Source organism: Balearica regulorum, chromosome 4 (genome assembly GCF_011004875.1).
Source record: "Balearica regulorum gibbericeps isolate bBalReg1 chromosome 4, bBalReg1.pri, whole genome shotgun sequence".
NCBI classification, from domain to species: domain Eukaryota; kingdom Metazoa; phylum Chordata; class Aves; order Gruiformes; family Gruidae; genus Balearica; species Balearica regulorum.
This window is the reverse complement of record NC_046187.1, coordinates 62,777,869-62,793,843: the sequence shown is the minus strand read 5'-3', so window position 1 is coordinate 62,793,843 and position 15,975 is coordinate 62,777,869. Positions and strand designations below refer to the sequence as shown.

The 15,975-nt window shown below is 39.4% G+C and overlaps 1 protein-coding gene across 5 annotated transcripts in view; it reads right to left on the bottom strand.

Moving 5' to 3' along the window:
- The window catches only part of PPARGC1A (PPARG coactivator 1 alpha), a 372,497-nt gene that overhangs the window by 18,384 nt on the left and 338,138 nt on the right, over positions 1–15,975 (bottom strand). For 4 of the 5 annotated variants that reach the window (XM_075752395.1, XM_075752397.1, XM_075752399.1 and 1 more), the window contains exons 3-7: positions 13,528–13,722; positions 12,445–12,567; positions 11,414–11,618; positions 7,282–7,327; positions 7,100–7,173 (exon numbers count right to left, since the gene is read on the bottom strand). In XM_075752395.1, coding sequence (XP_075608510.1) covers positions 7,100–7,173; positions 7,282–7,327; positions 11,414–11,618; positions 12,445–12,567; positions 13,528–13,722 — 643 coding nt within the window. Of the gene's footprint in view, positions 1–7,099; positions 7,174–7,281; positions 7,328–11,413; positions 11,619–12,444; positions 12,568–13,466; positions 13,723–15,975 lie in introns of those variants that run through there. The other variant, XM_075752398.1, reaches the window with a different exon arrangement.

Sequence of the window (15,975 nt, the reverse complement as noted above, 5' to 3'; positions counted from 1 at the left end):
ACAGGTAAGTATTCAAAGACTAAAGATACCACTAACAACCAGGATTTTTTGCATAACTGTAATAGATTATATCGCTATGGTGAGATAAAATTGCAAGAAGGCCTACAGACCATTCTAGTAAAACCTGGGAACCAAAGCAGCATCTTCCAATGTTTTTTGTAAGGGTAGAATATAACTGTCCACATTTTCTGTAGAAATCATAGAATTTCTTCAGACTATAAAAGGATAGCACAGGATGCCAGCGCAGAGTAACAGCAACCTGTGGCCACTGTTCAGGAAATAATTACTCTTCAGGAAGCTAGTTAGTATGTTACGTTTTTAAAATTTGCTTCTGCACTCCAGAGGTCAATCTGTCCAAGATTTCTTCTAGCCCAAGCAATGAGCTTTCCATTACTTCCTTAGCAAGAATGAAAAGAGAGCGCAGGCACACTTACAGGAAATGTGTATTTCAAACATGGCTATAGAGTTTTGTTTTGTATTTTTAGCCATGCAACAGAGCTCAGCAGATCAATGCAAATGGAACATGTTTTATACTGTTTTTCTGTAAAGAAGGAAAAGCGTCCATCAATGCACAGTGCTCCCTAAGGACCATAAATGGAGACTGGGAGTCCCATTGCATTAACTGCAATGAATTTGTTCCAGAAAAAAAGAAGATAGGAGTACCAAGGCATGAATACTTGATGTGAGAGTGAAGCTTGATTTTGTCTGAATGTTTGGTTCATGGTTATGAGCCTCGCATGGCTACGTGAAGACTTTGTCTACAGCCACCAAAGTCGGGGAAACGGAGGCAAATATGCTGATACCTAAAACTCCAGTTACCCCAAATTTGATTTTAAAAATGAAAAAGTTTTGTGCAAAGTCATCACTGTTAAAACATTTCCTCTGAGTCCTCAATTTTTTCTTTGTTCCTTCCCAAAAATTCACTTGAGTCAGCAGTACACATTTCACACCTTGTCCACCTGCTCACTAACAAATATTTTTGACTACCAAATGAATTTTTGGTAAAACGAAGAGAACATTCCTCTTCAAAACTCTGCAGTAATCATTTCTGGGTTAAAAAAATCAGGCTCAGATTCAACAAAGATTTGAGTAAGCAACAACTGTTTTCTAGTAAAAAATTTTGATCCATCATTCCTACTTGTGAAATTATATAGCACCTGAGAAGCTCTGGTGTTAGTTGCTGAATTTTTGGATGCAGTTTTAAAGAAAGAGTGAAGCAGGAGAATATCAATTCCAGCCCCTCCTTGTTACTTCCAACAAACATTCCACAATGAACACGCACATTTAAGAATTTCAGGCAAAGAAACCCCAGAAATAATCCAATATTCAAAATAAAATATTGTTTCCATTTACACTTCTTTAAAGCTAGCCCTGGCAGGAAGTTAGCTAAACACAGAGCACAGCGATTTCCAGAAGCCATACAAGGAGTCCAACAATCTTTAGGGGAGGGAAACAAACCACCAAAAAAAACCCTTGCAAAAGTACAGACTGAGCTAAATTTACTGGCACTTCTCTTGCTGGCAGAGCTGTGCTGGGGACATCCTAAGAAAGGGCTTCCTCGTGGCATTTTGGCTTTTTTCCTAGTTTTCAGCAGAAGCAGGAAGTGCACAGGCAAGTAGAAACAGATAAAAGTTGGAAAATGTTCATTTAACTTTTGAACAATCCTCCACTGGGGGGTGGAGGGGGAAGTGAAGTTTTGAATTCACGTCACCGCTACGGAGTCCACCTTCAGCGTGTCCCATGACCAGTGTCCAAACTGTGAACTTTGAGAAAACCAGCTGACTGCACACTCGCTCATCTTCACACTAATCCCTGGTAATCTTCACCAAGAGCCATGATCCCGCACCAACAGCGTTACAATATTCTATAACCATTGGATTATTTCATACGCGCCAATTTCTCCACCAATGTGTACATTTTAGCGTTGACAGTACAAGGTATATTCTGTGCTCTCTCTTGAACTTAGCAGGTTTTGACAGATTTATGGAAGGACAGATGGCCATTACGGGCTGAAGGCTGACAAGAGGCAGTTCAGAGCATTGTTAACACACTTGCACAAACTCTCAGCAGTGCAGCGCTGTGCAGAATGTAATTCAGACTATAGCTTTTTTATTGCTGCCTATTTTCTTTTGTCAAAAGAGCCTGCTGTGCACAGCAACAAATGGCTGCCATTACCCAGAATGTAATGGGTGTCAGACAAATCACGTAACACAAACAATCAAGAGTATGTAGGTCATATTTCAACAGAGCACAACCTTAGCAATATTTATGATTACTGCATTGAAATGTGCTCTATAATAAACAAGTACCTCTACATCACTCACACTTATGTACTTCTGCACAGCAAATCTGTTAGAAGTGGTACATACTCTACAATCATCCCCCTTAAACAGTCTTTTTTCTTTTTAAAGTAAAAGGCAAGTATTTTTTCATGACATGCTATAAAACCATTTTCTTTGTAGGGACTTTTCTTTAATTCAATGGCTTCAGTAAATGGTACGTTTGCACTTTGCCTTGCTCTGTCTATATACTACGAACTCACTCGGTGATCTTGTGCTTGAAAATAGCTTACATCAATTTGCCAGCACTGCTGCCGAAGCAGCACCGTCCTCCCGGTGTCTGTGCAACAAAAGGTGTTCGCATGTGTGCCGAATCTGCTACCTTGGCCGAGCGACTTCTTTCAAGGAAATCTCTGGCAGAGTGAAACTACTTCTGATACATTCCAAAACTCTACTAAAAACGCCCTTAGTAACTCATTTAGCTCAGCACTCAGGTTGATAAGCAGAAATTAGGGGAATGTCTTTGCACAGAATGTGACATTTTGACTTTTTAGGACTGATTTGCAATGCTGTTTTACATAGACACTGATCTTTCTAAAACGCTACTGTAACTGTTAGCATTTAAATGTTTGATGACGTTTATTGTGCTTTGAGGGGGCTGAGAATTAGTGTCTTTTGGGGAACGCAGCTCTGGAACCTTTCTACATGTGCACTGGGCTTTTGAGAGGCATTGAAAATGAATTCTATTATACCTTTTAAGTTTGAAAATGGATTGTCAAGGGAAACATTATTTAAGGCCACTTAAAACACTGAGCACAAGATAACAGCTCAATTCAGTACAAGAATCAGAAGAGCTTTTGTGTGGCACAAGATTGCAGAAACCAGGAAAATATAATAAAATTAAATAGCCATCATATAATAAAAAACCTACATGCTTGTTGAGTATTCAGTCTAATCCTGTTGTCAGTGCTGCAGAGAATAAACACAGATGCCTGAAAATATCAAATAATTTACTAAATTTTATTCCCTCTGGACAACTCTCTGCATCTCACATCTCATTTTATCAGAAATCATTCTGAGGTCAAACAAGTTCTCATATGATAGATTTTAAGTATTTTTTCTGACAACTAAGAGGTAACACAGATCTAGAGGTGGGCAAATAGCAGGGTATAAGTACCCTCAAGGACGCTCATGAATTCCAAATCACTATTCAAGCTGATTGTGTTCATAAAGCCTTTTCTGTCATCTTTTTGGAGAAATCAAATTTTGCACCCAAGAAAGACCGGTGAGGAGTTTTATGCTCAAGTAAATTACAGGGATCTGTGTGCAAATGAGAGACTTTTCACCAAGTCACCTGTTGTAGATAAGAGGGTAGAAACAGCCTTCCAGTTACTGATTGAGCCTTAACTGCGTAAACTCACTTAATGCGCTTACATGATGGCTTTAAGTACTTAGGAGTGAAGGTTTAAAAAGACACTGAGAGAACAGACAGAGATGAATTTCAAACATTTAGGAGCCATCTAAATGCCGTCTAACTCCTGGCATTTAGAAGTTCAGCAGAAAGTCCAAGACAATCATTGAGGAGCCATCAATCACCAAGAAAAACACAGCCATCTCTAGAGGGTGAGTCCTCCTCCCAGTCCCTGTGCCTGCACCTGCTCCCTCATCCTGACTGGTAACAAAGAGGAAAGAGGTCTTCCAGTGACACAGAAACATCCCATGTTCCTGGAAGACATTAGAGAGGTTCCAGCCCATGGCCTCTTGACAAGGTGTTGGCAATGCAGCTAGCTGTGGAAACAAAGGGAGAAGGACCTCTTGCAAGCCTCTCACTCAGAATGAGACCCGCCTTACACAGAAATTTCATCCACTGCATTATCATCACCTAGGATTCCCTCTATATCATGATGTTCTGGTCCTTTTTCCTTAAAATAGCACCAGAAATCAGCTGTAGGAGTTGGGATTTTAGATAGCAATGGACTTACTCCTCTATCATAGGCCATTTAAAGTGCATTCGAAGAATTCTTATGTGTGGCTTGAAAACACTTTTAAAAATATTTGTTCCTTCTAATTTGACAAATCAATGTTTTGACAGTTTTAGGGAGGACAAAGTTACATTCCCAACTACTAACAAATCCATTCTAAAGCAAGATATAGCATCAGCAAGAGAACGGTTTCAGTTTGACTTTAGATACATTAATCCAAAATGTGCGTGTGACGGAGATTGATGGATCATGTGGGAAATGCTTTTATTTATTTATTTTTCTACTTTATAGTTAATTCATCAGTGAGGGAACCAATGTTGTTTTCAGCAGAGAGATCAAGGGAGCTGCTATTTATATTAAAATACTTTGTGCTTGGATAGTGTGAGCAGCACTGCTAATGGTCTTTTCAATTCAGCAGTGAGATCAAGGCAACTCCTATTTAAATTATAATAAATAGAGCTTGTACAGTGCAAGCTGCCCTATATAAGGACAATGAGCAATGCGGTTATCTGGATATAATTTGGAGTTGCCAGGGTCTCACTACAGAACTCCAAGGTATTATTAATCACTACTGCCACTATTTTTTTCCTTATTTTGGGGTGGTTTTTTGTTGTTGTGTATTTTTTTTAATGAAGTGGGTCCCAATTCTGCCATGATTTACTCACATACACTGTAAGTTCTTCAGTACTCGAGGTTGTTTCTGTTATGTACTTGTCTACTTCCAGCACAAGCAGACTCATGACACAAGACACTACTGCAATACAAATGAGTTGAAAAGACATGCACAACCACTCATCCTTTTATAGATTTATATACATATATGAATATAAAAATAAAACCTATGTGTATCTGAAGGCAGAGATTAATACAGCTACCAAGTGATGAAATACAATCTCCTGAAATCGCCTCAACCAGGCATTGTGAAGACCAGAGCAAGTGGAAGTCCAAGAGCCACCATCAAGTATGCTGCTTGGTAACACTTGGTAACCAACTCCTTGGCCACACACACTCCACCAACTCTTATTCTTCCTGATTATCATCAGTTTACTTTCTAGCTAGACTCTATTTACTTCCAGAGGGAAAATAATAAATCATGTTTTCATAGTACAATATTCCAATTCACGTATTTGTCCAGTTGTGCTGTTTCACAACTTCTGATGCATTTTTTTAATGTGCTAGTTCTCGTGTTATAGTGTCTAAGACAACTACAGAGCTGTTTTCTTTCCTCCTTTGTGCACAGCTGATGGAGCAGAATGAATTTGGTAATACCAAGACCATTCCTGTTGCCATTATGGAGGCAATACCAGAGGACTATACAGGGGTCAGACTGACTCCCAGTTTCTGTCTAGTCAGCTGAAGGGAAGAGCAGGCTGCTGACTTTCCGGCTGGGAGAAAACACTGCTCCCTTCAGTGACTTCAACAGCTGCTTGTACCACTCTGCTCCAGTCACCTCATCTGCCCCTTTCAGTTGGCAGCACTAAGCACCGACTTACCAGTGTGCTTACAAATGGGCACTCTCATGCAGATTTGCTCTCCAGTAATGATAAAAGAGGCTTCTTCATGCTTCAGGTCTACTGGCACTGAGAGGGATTATCCTGCTGCATACACTGAATTTTGCCATGTTTGTGTTGGTTTTGCAAAAAGAAGGTGCATTGGAAGGATGCTTCCTTTTGTCACGAAAGTAATGATTAAAACTGCAGGTTTTCAGGACATGGCAGAGGTAAGCGTGTATGTATTAATGCTGAACTAATGAAGTTTCTGAAAAAGTGAAATGATGGTTGCAGGGAGGTGAAAGCCCAAAGTACATACACAAATCTAGTGCTTGGGCCTGCTCTTGTGTAAAGCTGCCACTGAATTTAGGGGCATCAAGTTGATTTACACTACCTGAAGACATATTTTGCAATGCCCCCCAAAACACTAGAGATCACATAATTTACAATCCCCTGTTACCCTGACAGAAACACATGCCAATTATAGATCTTATTTTTCAATATTACACAACTGAGAAAGAAAACAGTCTTGGCAATAGCTTAGATGGAGCTCAACGTGTGCTCTTGTGCTCAGTTCTGGACACCTCAGGAAAATGTAGGCAAAACAGAGTTCAGAGGAAAGCAATAAACCAGATCTGAGTCTGAAGGAATTGACTTTAGCAGAAAGAAGAGCAGATGAATTAAATGACTGCAATGGGTGATGCATGAACTAAACCAGCACATGATAAAAAAAATCTACAAACCTTTAAAAGGTACAAACACCAGGGATCTGAAAGGAGGAGGAGGATAAAGGGAGGTTGTGTGAAGTGTGCTAATGGAAGAAGTAAAGAGAAAGCAAGAATATAAAATGAATACCAATTGAAAAAATTACCTCTAAGCTATGGAATAGTTTTTCAGTAGTAGAGGAGAAAGCTGTTATTTGTGACATATTAATCTAGAATTGACAAAGCACTGAAACATGCAGTCACGTACAGCCCTAGACCGGCCTGGAGACAGACTGGATGACATAACTTTTCCATCTGTAACATCTATTACACTGTGCTGTGGGGTTTGTCTTTGAAAGATGGTGCTCAGCAGTACACAAATCTATGGGGAAATGGGGAAGTATAACAGCTAAATGGTTTCATTCATATTTTCCCAGAAATTATGCTCTCTTGTGGAGGTTTGGAGCCGTATTTTCAAACACATTCCTTCTCAGGTAACTGGATAAAAAGTCAATGCTAAACTCCACTGAAGTTAATCTACTGGAGACCTCTGTGAGATCGCGCTGTACATGTGGTATATTAAAAGGAACAAACACACACATGAGCCATGCTTAAAGGAAGAGCCAGCACTCCCCATTTCTCACCTGCAGTTCCAGAGAGTTCCACACTTAAGGTTTGTTCAATAGTCTTGTTCTCAAATGGGGAACCCTTGGGATCACTGGAAGACAGGGCACATTTATAAAAACAAGCTGAAATGGAGTTGCTGTAGCCAAAATCTATTGAAACCCCCTCCCTTTTATAAATGTTTGCACTTTTTAGTACTTACTTTGGTGACTCGGGCGTCAATGGAAGTGATAAACTTGTTGGTTTGGCTAAAGGGAAAAAGAAAATGGTTACGGAATATCTAAACACTCCATAACCTATACTAAAAAGATTTCTTTTTATTTTGGTGCTGGAATCCCATGTTAGTCAGTTAGGGCTGAGCTCTGATAGTTCAACAGCCATTTCAGTGTATCCTAGATAGATAAATGAGGAGACTCAACCTGATTCCTTCTTACTGGTACCAAAAGGGCACCTGAATTTCAACAATGATTTACATCAATTACTGTATCTCTGAAACACAGTACACAACCCAAATGCCAAGAACCTTTCAGAAGAAGAGTGGTACATGTTAAAAATCAATGAAGAACTCTACGCTGTAGATACACTGTGAAAATATTATTTCTCTTAGAGTTAATTTAGACTACAGTTCACATTCTATTTGGAAACAGGAGCAGCAGAATAACTACGAAGTAACAGAACGTTATGAATATTCAGTTAATTTTACTTCTACAATATACAATTTTATATGTAGCATTGAGAATAGGTTGTTTCTGTGAGGCCAGAGTCCAACCAGTTATAGTCCAAATTTCTGCAAATTATCCTGCAAACTGTGACAAGCCATGGACATAGTTACAGATGGTTAAAAATGGAGTTGAAGCTCTCAGCACTAAAATCCCAACATACACAAAAAACCAAAGCTCTAGCTATCAAAAAAAAGTCTTTGTAGCTTTTATTCATGCAAACTTGTATTTTCCCAAAGCAAGCCAAGAACTAGGATGTTGTAATACAACTAAGATTCCTTTAATTGCCAGTAAAATGTTTAAAAATTAAAAATAATATTACTTGCAAATTTTACTTTTCAGAAGTTAGATTGACATTTAAACGCAGAGAGCATTGTACCAAGAACAACAGCAGGGGATCTCTTCTGCAAATTAATTACTTAAGACAAATGTTCCCCTTGAACACTCCTGCACTGCAGATCTTTTGTCCAGAGTGTCACTACTGTGTATTTCGTATTCATTCCAGGCTTGGAGCTCCCATCAACATTAAAGGATTTTATATGCAAATTGATTACTTTTCTAAGCTCTAGAGTATTCCTGAAGTAATATTACATTATTTTTTTTAAAATTAACTCAATTCTCAAGAGCTGCATATTGTTTCTCCTCCTCCCCATATGAAAGTTAGAAATGGAAGCTCAGGTGTTCACCTCGGGTTCACCTTCCTCAGAAGTCACTGCTGGAGTGAGGAGATGCACCTCAACGAGTTATTTGTCTGATCCAGCACTGATGCTGATTTGTGCATAAAACCAGGTGCGGTAAGACTGAATGTAACCTGACATATCTTTGTGTGTATTTTATATACATCTAGGGATATTAATGTTTGCCAGTGGCTACCTGGAGGTAAAACTGGCTTAAAAACCCCAGACTTTACAGTTAGGCTCTGGAATAAAGTTTTATACAAAGGCTTCCACTTTTTTTTTTAGAGGATAAAAATCTACATACTCTTATCCAATTTAAGCTGAGGAAGGTGAATGTGTAAGACATATTTAAGCCTCTCAAAAGTCTCATTCTAGCTCTCATTAGTCCCACAGAATAGTCCCACATCAGAATATATATATATAAAATTGTGAAGCACTGAGACAGAGTGGAAATCTGCCAGCGATGGGCACAGAACCAAGGCGTTATCTCACATTCGTATGCATTCATTTTAGGCAGATATCACTGAGCTTTCCCACTGAGAAATTCACATACCAAAACACCCATCAGTTTTCTTATTGCTGGGCAAGGGCTTGACCAAACAGTATTCCTGCAAAGGATTTGTCCTCACATACAGCTATTGATAGTGTAAATATTTAGCCAAGACACTATCATTTTCCACGGTGCCTCTTTATTAGAGTTTCAAGGTGTACTGTGGTGTGTTTTTCCTATTAAAAAGGGTTCACATGAAGTTGCTTGTCCCTGTAAATTGAAAACATTCAGGTTCAAAAGAACTAAGTTTCCTCATGGGCAAATTTCAATGCAAAACCACAGATGATCTTTGGCATGAATGGGTTTGTGGACATTCCCGTGGGTCTGCAATATGTTTGCAACAATAACCCTAAAGGAAAATACCGTTTGACTTATTCTTTGTGAGCTTTCCCTAACTTTGAAAGAAAACATCAGACCCTGATTATTTTTTAAAAAAGAAGGAGCCAATTTTCTTGTACTTTTGATTAAATGTATGAACAAATGACTGCAGGTCTGCGAATACCAGTTAAATTTGCAAGGTTGATTTTACATGAATTGACTGTCCAAGCTGAAAGCATTATATTCTTGTATTTGTATTATATGCTAATCCATTGATATTGAAGTCATATATTGGTGTATGAGGCAAATTTGATGAAAAAACAACATTTCAGAAGCCTGTAAATTAAACTGCAGGAACTAAAGAAGAGAGCAATTTCTCTCTGCCTGCAGTTTTGCCTGCAATACCACCAAAGTCAGAGTCATCTGTTAAACACTGGTAAGTTAGCTATATGTCCCTTTGGACTTTCCTAACCTGTCCTTCCACGCTGTTTCCACAACCCAACGTGCCTTGCTTCTTTGCACTGAATCTACACAATCCTCAGCTGGGGAAAAAATGCAGCTCTGACCTAAATAGGAAGATTTTATAAGCTGTATTCATGTGCGTGCACGTACATCTATGTATGTGTATAACATACATGTGCATATAGCATGTTATACATGATATACCTTATTACACATCACCTTAACACCCAATCGTGTTAATAAAGCCCCCTGTAACTTCTGGCAGGTCTATGTTTCAGTACCATTGCAGTAAGACCCAGGTTTTACATGTACAGTTCAGTCTGGATTTTGCTGTGAAGCAGACTGCTGAAGCCATCCAGAAGGAGTGGCAGTTGGCATCCACGAAGCTCTAGGGGCAGCTGGATTTCTTTCTTACAAGAAACATTGTTCAGAGAATTTGAGACCATAATGGGGAAATAGGATGTCAGAATGTACAGCTGTGAGAAGGGTATTTAGTGGCAGGAAAGGAAGATTATTTTTATTAGTGTTTGCTTATACTTCCTAGTGAAGAGTGAAAAACTAGATTTGATGGGGGCTGAAAAAGCAGGGAGGGGGGAAAGGAAAAGCAGAAAAAACATATACAGTTTACACTTGCTGCTTTAAAAATACCAGAATAACACATTTAGGGTCATATCCTGATCTCTGTTGCAGCCAGATAACTTCCATCGACTTTAGTGGAGTCACCCAGGATTTGCACTGATGTGACTGAGATATGCACCTGGCCTTCCAGATGCCAGGCCAATATGTATACATAGATGTATTTTAAAGTAACAGTAACTTTAAAAAAAGCTCCCTTTGGCATCACAAGCTTTTACAGCTTTCCTTTATCTTGGGAAAACAGGCAGAGGACAAGGGGGAGAGAAAGCGAGAGAGGGGGCTTTAAGTTCTTGCATCTCTGTCATAGAATCTACTTGTAATATAGTCCAGTTTGTTATGCATCAGGGGATACTAAAAGTCAACACAAGTCTTTAGTTTTGGCCATAAAGAACCTAAAAAGACAAAGAAAGATCGGCATGGCAGCTAAACTTTCAACTGTTTACAAAATAAAATTACAAACCGGCATTCCAGCTTTAACAGGAATGACACATTTATTGCTTTCTCTGTAGCAGTGAGAGCACTATTTATTGTCTCTGAAGGACTATGTGGCAGGTTAACAATGCCTTCAGTTTTACACTAGCAAAAAAGAAAGAAGCTCACTAATGAACTGGCCTGCCCAGCTTGTTTAGGGGGTATAATGATTTCTTAGTGGTACAGTACTCTGTGAATAAATATCTGCAGCTAGCCTGGTATATTACCATGTGGCATTTGTTAAAACTTTTTTTCCCTGAGATTCCTTTGCTGAGGTGAGGGTGACAGAGACAGGATTAAAACTATTTAAAACCTAAATCTAGCTAACTAATTCTAACTTCATTATACTGTTTTAAAATTCTCCCTACACAGAAGTGATGCTGGATTTACAATACTAATCCAAAGAACAGAAGAGGTATCGAGGGTATTCACAACCGCAGTATTTCAGCTTCCCTTCGCTACTGCTGGTACCAAAGCTGTGTTCTGTAGTCCCACACCTACCTTGCAGATGATTTGTCTGAGACTGCAGATGGGGCTTCCTTTTGGAGGTGCATTTCTCTTTGCTGCTGTTCCTGTTCTCTGCTGGTTTGGTCTGAGGAGGGTCATCATTTGTAGTCAGATATTTGAGAAGTTCAGAGCACGGACGTCTTTGAGGCTTTTGCTGTTGACAAATGCTCTTCGCTTTATTGCTCCATGAATTCTCAGTCTTAAAACCAGGGCATAATAAAATAAAATAAAAAAAAAGCTAAAATTAGTGAGCTGAACCTTATCAGAATGGATATAGGTTTTCTGAAGAGATGAGATTTTCAATGAAGTGTTCAGTCTAAGTGTACTAGATCTATGAGCTGTGAATAATTGTTTGCAGAACAAGGAAAGAAAATTACATTTAAAATTCCTAAATGACATTTATGCAGCTTTTTATTTCATTTCTCCTACATTTCAATGTTCCTACTCAGCAACATGTAACTAACAAGACCCTACAGCGCCTTTACTGTGAACAAAAAAATAAGCTGGTTTAAACCTTAATTTGCTGCTGATTGCTTGAGCCCAGTATTCACAACTCTCTTAAGTACCCCTAAACGCTCCGTTTTCAGTTACAGTGAATGGCAAGACAAACATTGTTTAATACTGCCTGCTAACAGAATTATGTCAGAGCCCCCATTCTATCCAATTAATGGCTGATATACATCTTTTGCCAAGAATCCAGTATCATTTTTCTTAGCTTAGACAGCTGGTAAAATGGCAGTCCCACATCCTGGAGTCACTCATAAACAACACCAGCCCATCAGCAAATTTTATCGTACCCCCTACTACTCTGTGTATCAATAAAGGAGGCAAGAGTAACAGACGGTGGGACTACAACTGAACTCTGCCAAGAGAAAAAGCATAAATGAAATATTCAGAGCATAAAGGAGCTCAGGTGATTTTCTGGAACGCAGTCTATAATCTTTCACTTTTTTTTTTTAAAAGCAGTTGCAAGATAGTAAGCAGATTAATACCATACATATTTATTACAAAGATTAAGTTTGTACCTTAACAACCACAGGGCTTGTTCTGATCCTGTGATTAGTGTTTGCATGGTTTTGTGTGCTGAGACCACTGCATTCATTGTAATTTAGCTGAGTGTTGGCTGGAGCCAGCAAGAGCTTCTTAAGCTACAAACACATCAGGGAAAGGGAGGTGGAAGGAAAAAAGTAAAGTTATGCATCTTTATGGATTAAAATGACTAATCTACATTTTTGCACAGTTACTTAAAATTAGCTATATCAATTACAGCAAGCAAAGTACAATAAAACAGAAAGAAGGGCTCAATATTCCCCAGAGCAAACAGATTTCATTTTCTTCTGGCTTGGCAGCGTATTTCTGCTCCCTTTACTGCAGTATACTGCAGGGCAAGCAGAAATGGCAGGGGTCTTGGACTTCTGAATCCATGGCAAAATGAAATTCTCCGTGATCTGTTTGACAGAAGAGGCCTCTGATCTAAACAGAGACGTTAACTTCACAAACTAATGGATACAGAGTCTAGATGCAGGTATCTGGCTCTGCTTCTGCAGAAGCCAGCGATAAGGGGCTTTCAGCAGAAACAGAATCACGTCTCAAACTGGTTTTACTGCACAAAATGCATATGAGGTTTCACTCACATCCTCACCCAAGGTTTGGGTTTGCCCTGATTAGCACTAAGCTGGTGCTTAGTAGTCAAATCAACGTTTAAGGCACAAAATTAGCCCCACATCCTGCCAGACTCAATGGGCCTTTCTTTACAGATCACCAAAAGTGACGTCTAAGCATACATACAAAAAGAGCCCCAAGAAATGAAACATAAATTAAAAAACATTACCCTGACTTATTTGAACAGAGTGATAAGCAAAAGTGTCAGCCATTAGCACAAGAATCTCAAAACCAATCTCTTCAACATACTTTTTAATAGATTCCCTTATTAGTCATCTTACAGCTATTTGGTGGGGTTTTTTCCCCACATAATTTTCAGTTCTTTACTTGATTTTCCTTTTCAGTCTAAATGAAAAGTCCAGACCTTACTGTGACTACATCATACCCATGCAGCGGGTAGCCAGAGGCACATCCAATTCCTGTTAAACAGTAGGAAGGGTTCTTACTAGAGACGGCTCTTCTGCCTCCTGAGTTGGAGGGGTGCCGTCGGGCATTGGGGAAGGGCTAGTGGCATTTTCGTTGGTCACATCTCCATCTGTCAGTGCATCAAATGAAGGCAATCCATCCTCATCCACAGGGATGCTGTCCAGCGTTTCAGTGAGAACGGCTAGCAAGTTTGCCTCGCTCTCTTCATCTATCTTCTGTGGGAGGGAACAAAACAAAAAGCAGAACCAGGTGAGAAAAGGAACAAAACGATGCCTCTGTATGTGAAAAAGCAGTCAAAACATAGTTAGACCAGCCCTTGAAACAGTAACCTGCAACAGAATCTCAGAAGATGTAATTAAGCGCAATAAAATGATCCATCTCTGCCTGCAAGAGAAATCTCTTTGCACTCGGAATGTACTGCTCTAGTTTACTTTTCTTCCACAATTCTTTTTTTTTACCTGGCGTGAAGAACGGTAAGTAATTACCCAGGGATTGTATTACAGGATGCGCCTAAGCTGCTGACACCTAATGACGGTGTCAGCCCAGGCTGTCTCTTTCTTTCTCTCTTCAACACTGAACGCCAGCTAATTGACCTGACAAAATTACAAGAATCAGAGAATAAGACAGCTAATCAGAAGACCAAAATGAATCACCAGTGAAATTTGGAAAACCTTGCTCGCATCCGCGGCCCAGTGTAAGCCACAAAGGGTTTCCCTTCCATACGTCTGGAAATCCTTGCTCCAAACCCAAACGAACAACTTGTAATTCCTGACCATTTTGGCACAAGACTAGCCATCAGGACTCATATTGTAAATGCAGGCTCTTTGGGTTTCTTTTAAAGAAATGTATTAGACAGGTTGCCTTTGAAGTTGTCCTTTCGAGTTATGTCATTTGAGTGCTCAGTGCGACTATTGTATGCATTTATCTAATTCAGACTGCAATTATAAAAAGCAGATTAATTCCTAATCAGATGTGGCTGTAATGTTAATTTATATTAGATATCTTATTTCAGGAACAAGACTTCTTTTTGTCAAATTGAGTAAATTTAAATGCCTTCCAGTTTTTTAATGAAATATAGTCCCTACTGTATTTTATGGTACAGATTTTTTGGAGTACTGAAAGTTCTGAGGAATAGAATTGTATAAAAATCATTATATTTATTTTTCAGAAAGATTGGAAATTGATCTTGACAGATCAATTATCTAAGATTCCTAGGCTGATCCTAGTGCTATTAAAGTAAATGAAAAGCCTTTCACCGACTCTAGGGATATCAAATTGGGAGCTTTTCCACCAGCTTCAGAGTGGCTCATCATTCTCCAGGTTCACGCTGTGAAGAGATTTCAGCTAAGTTCAAATCTCACAGTTTAAAGGTGAACTAGCAAGGAATGTATCAGTAAGAAAAACAATCAAAATGTTTAAAAATTCAACAACAAAATATTGCCAGTTACATCTCAGAAAAAAAAAAAAAAATCAAGCAAATGTGGGTATCCCCTTAGCATGACTTTTGTCAGTAATACTTCTATCTACCACACTCCGAACAGAGATGCTCATAAACCACACAGATAATTGCTCCTTCCAGGCTTCTCTGCCAAATCACACCTCACGGCTTCTTACAGAAAAACTCTGTCTTTGAGCTAGAAAGCTACGGCAGAGCACAAACTGTTCTGGTGCTTACAGCATCATCCCCAAGAAACAAATAAACACTCAGGCAAAGCTAATGCTAAGGAGAAGCATTTACTTAAAAGGCCAAAAGGGGCTTGGCCACTGAGAAAAAGAGTCTAAGTTCTGGTATCTGGTGACTTCCACCACACCAGGCAAACACATGCACAGTGCCATGATGAAAATAAGCACAGTGCAGAGGATGAAAATAAGCAGAGGTGAGTTACCTTGTGAATAAAACCACGCTCCAAACCCAGCTTTTCACAGCCGATTTTTGAGAGGAAAAGAGGAAAATTATGGTGTCACTTCTAGAAAAGTACGAAAAGGCATTATTGGGCAGAAAAGCACTTTGCAATGTAACAAAGTGCTGAATTTTTTTCCCAATGGTATTTCAAGCCCCTTGCAGGTGGTGGAGTCAATGGTGGTGAGAGCCACCTCTCAGCCCCAGGATGGCCACGGCGGGGTCTGGCTGCCTGACCCCCAGCCTTGCACCAGGAACTTCTCCAGCAAGTCTAGCTGGTGGGGTGCACTGCTGAGCCTTGCAGCTTATAAAGCTGATAAGAAAGCTGGAAGTGTTACTATTTCTAACGGGGAATGCCTTCTTTAATAATAGGATGCCAGAAGAAACCCTGATATTTGCTGTTAGCTGCTCAGCTCTCATGCTTTAAACAGACATTCAAGTGCGCTGACATTCAAGAACAGAAAGTTGAGTGGACACTGGTCCTCATCACAGCAATTTCAATTAGTTTTGTACAAGTTTCAACATTCAAACACCCCAGAGAAAGCACAGGATGTGACAAAGAGGACTC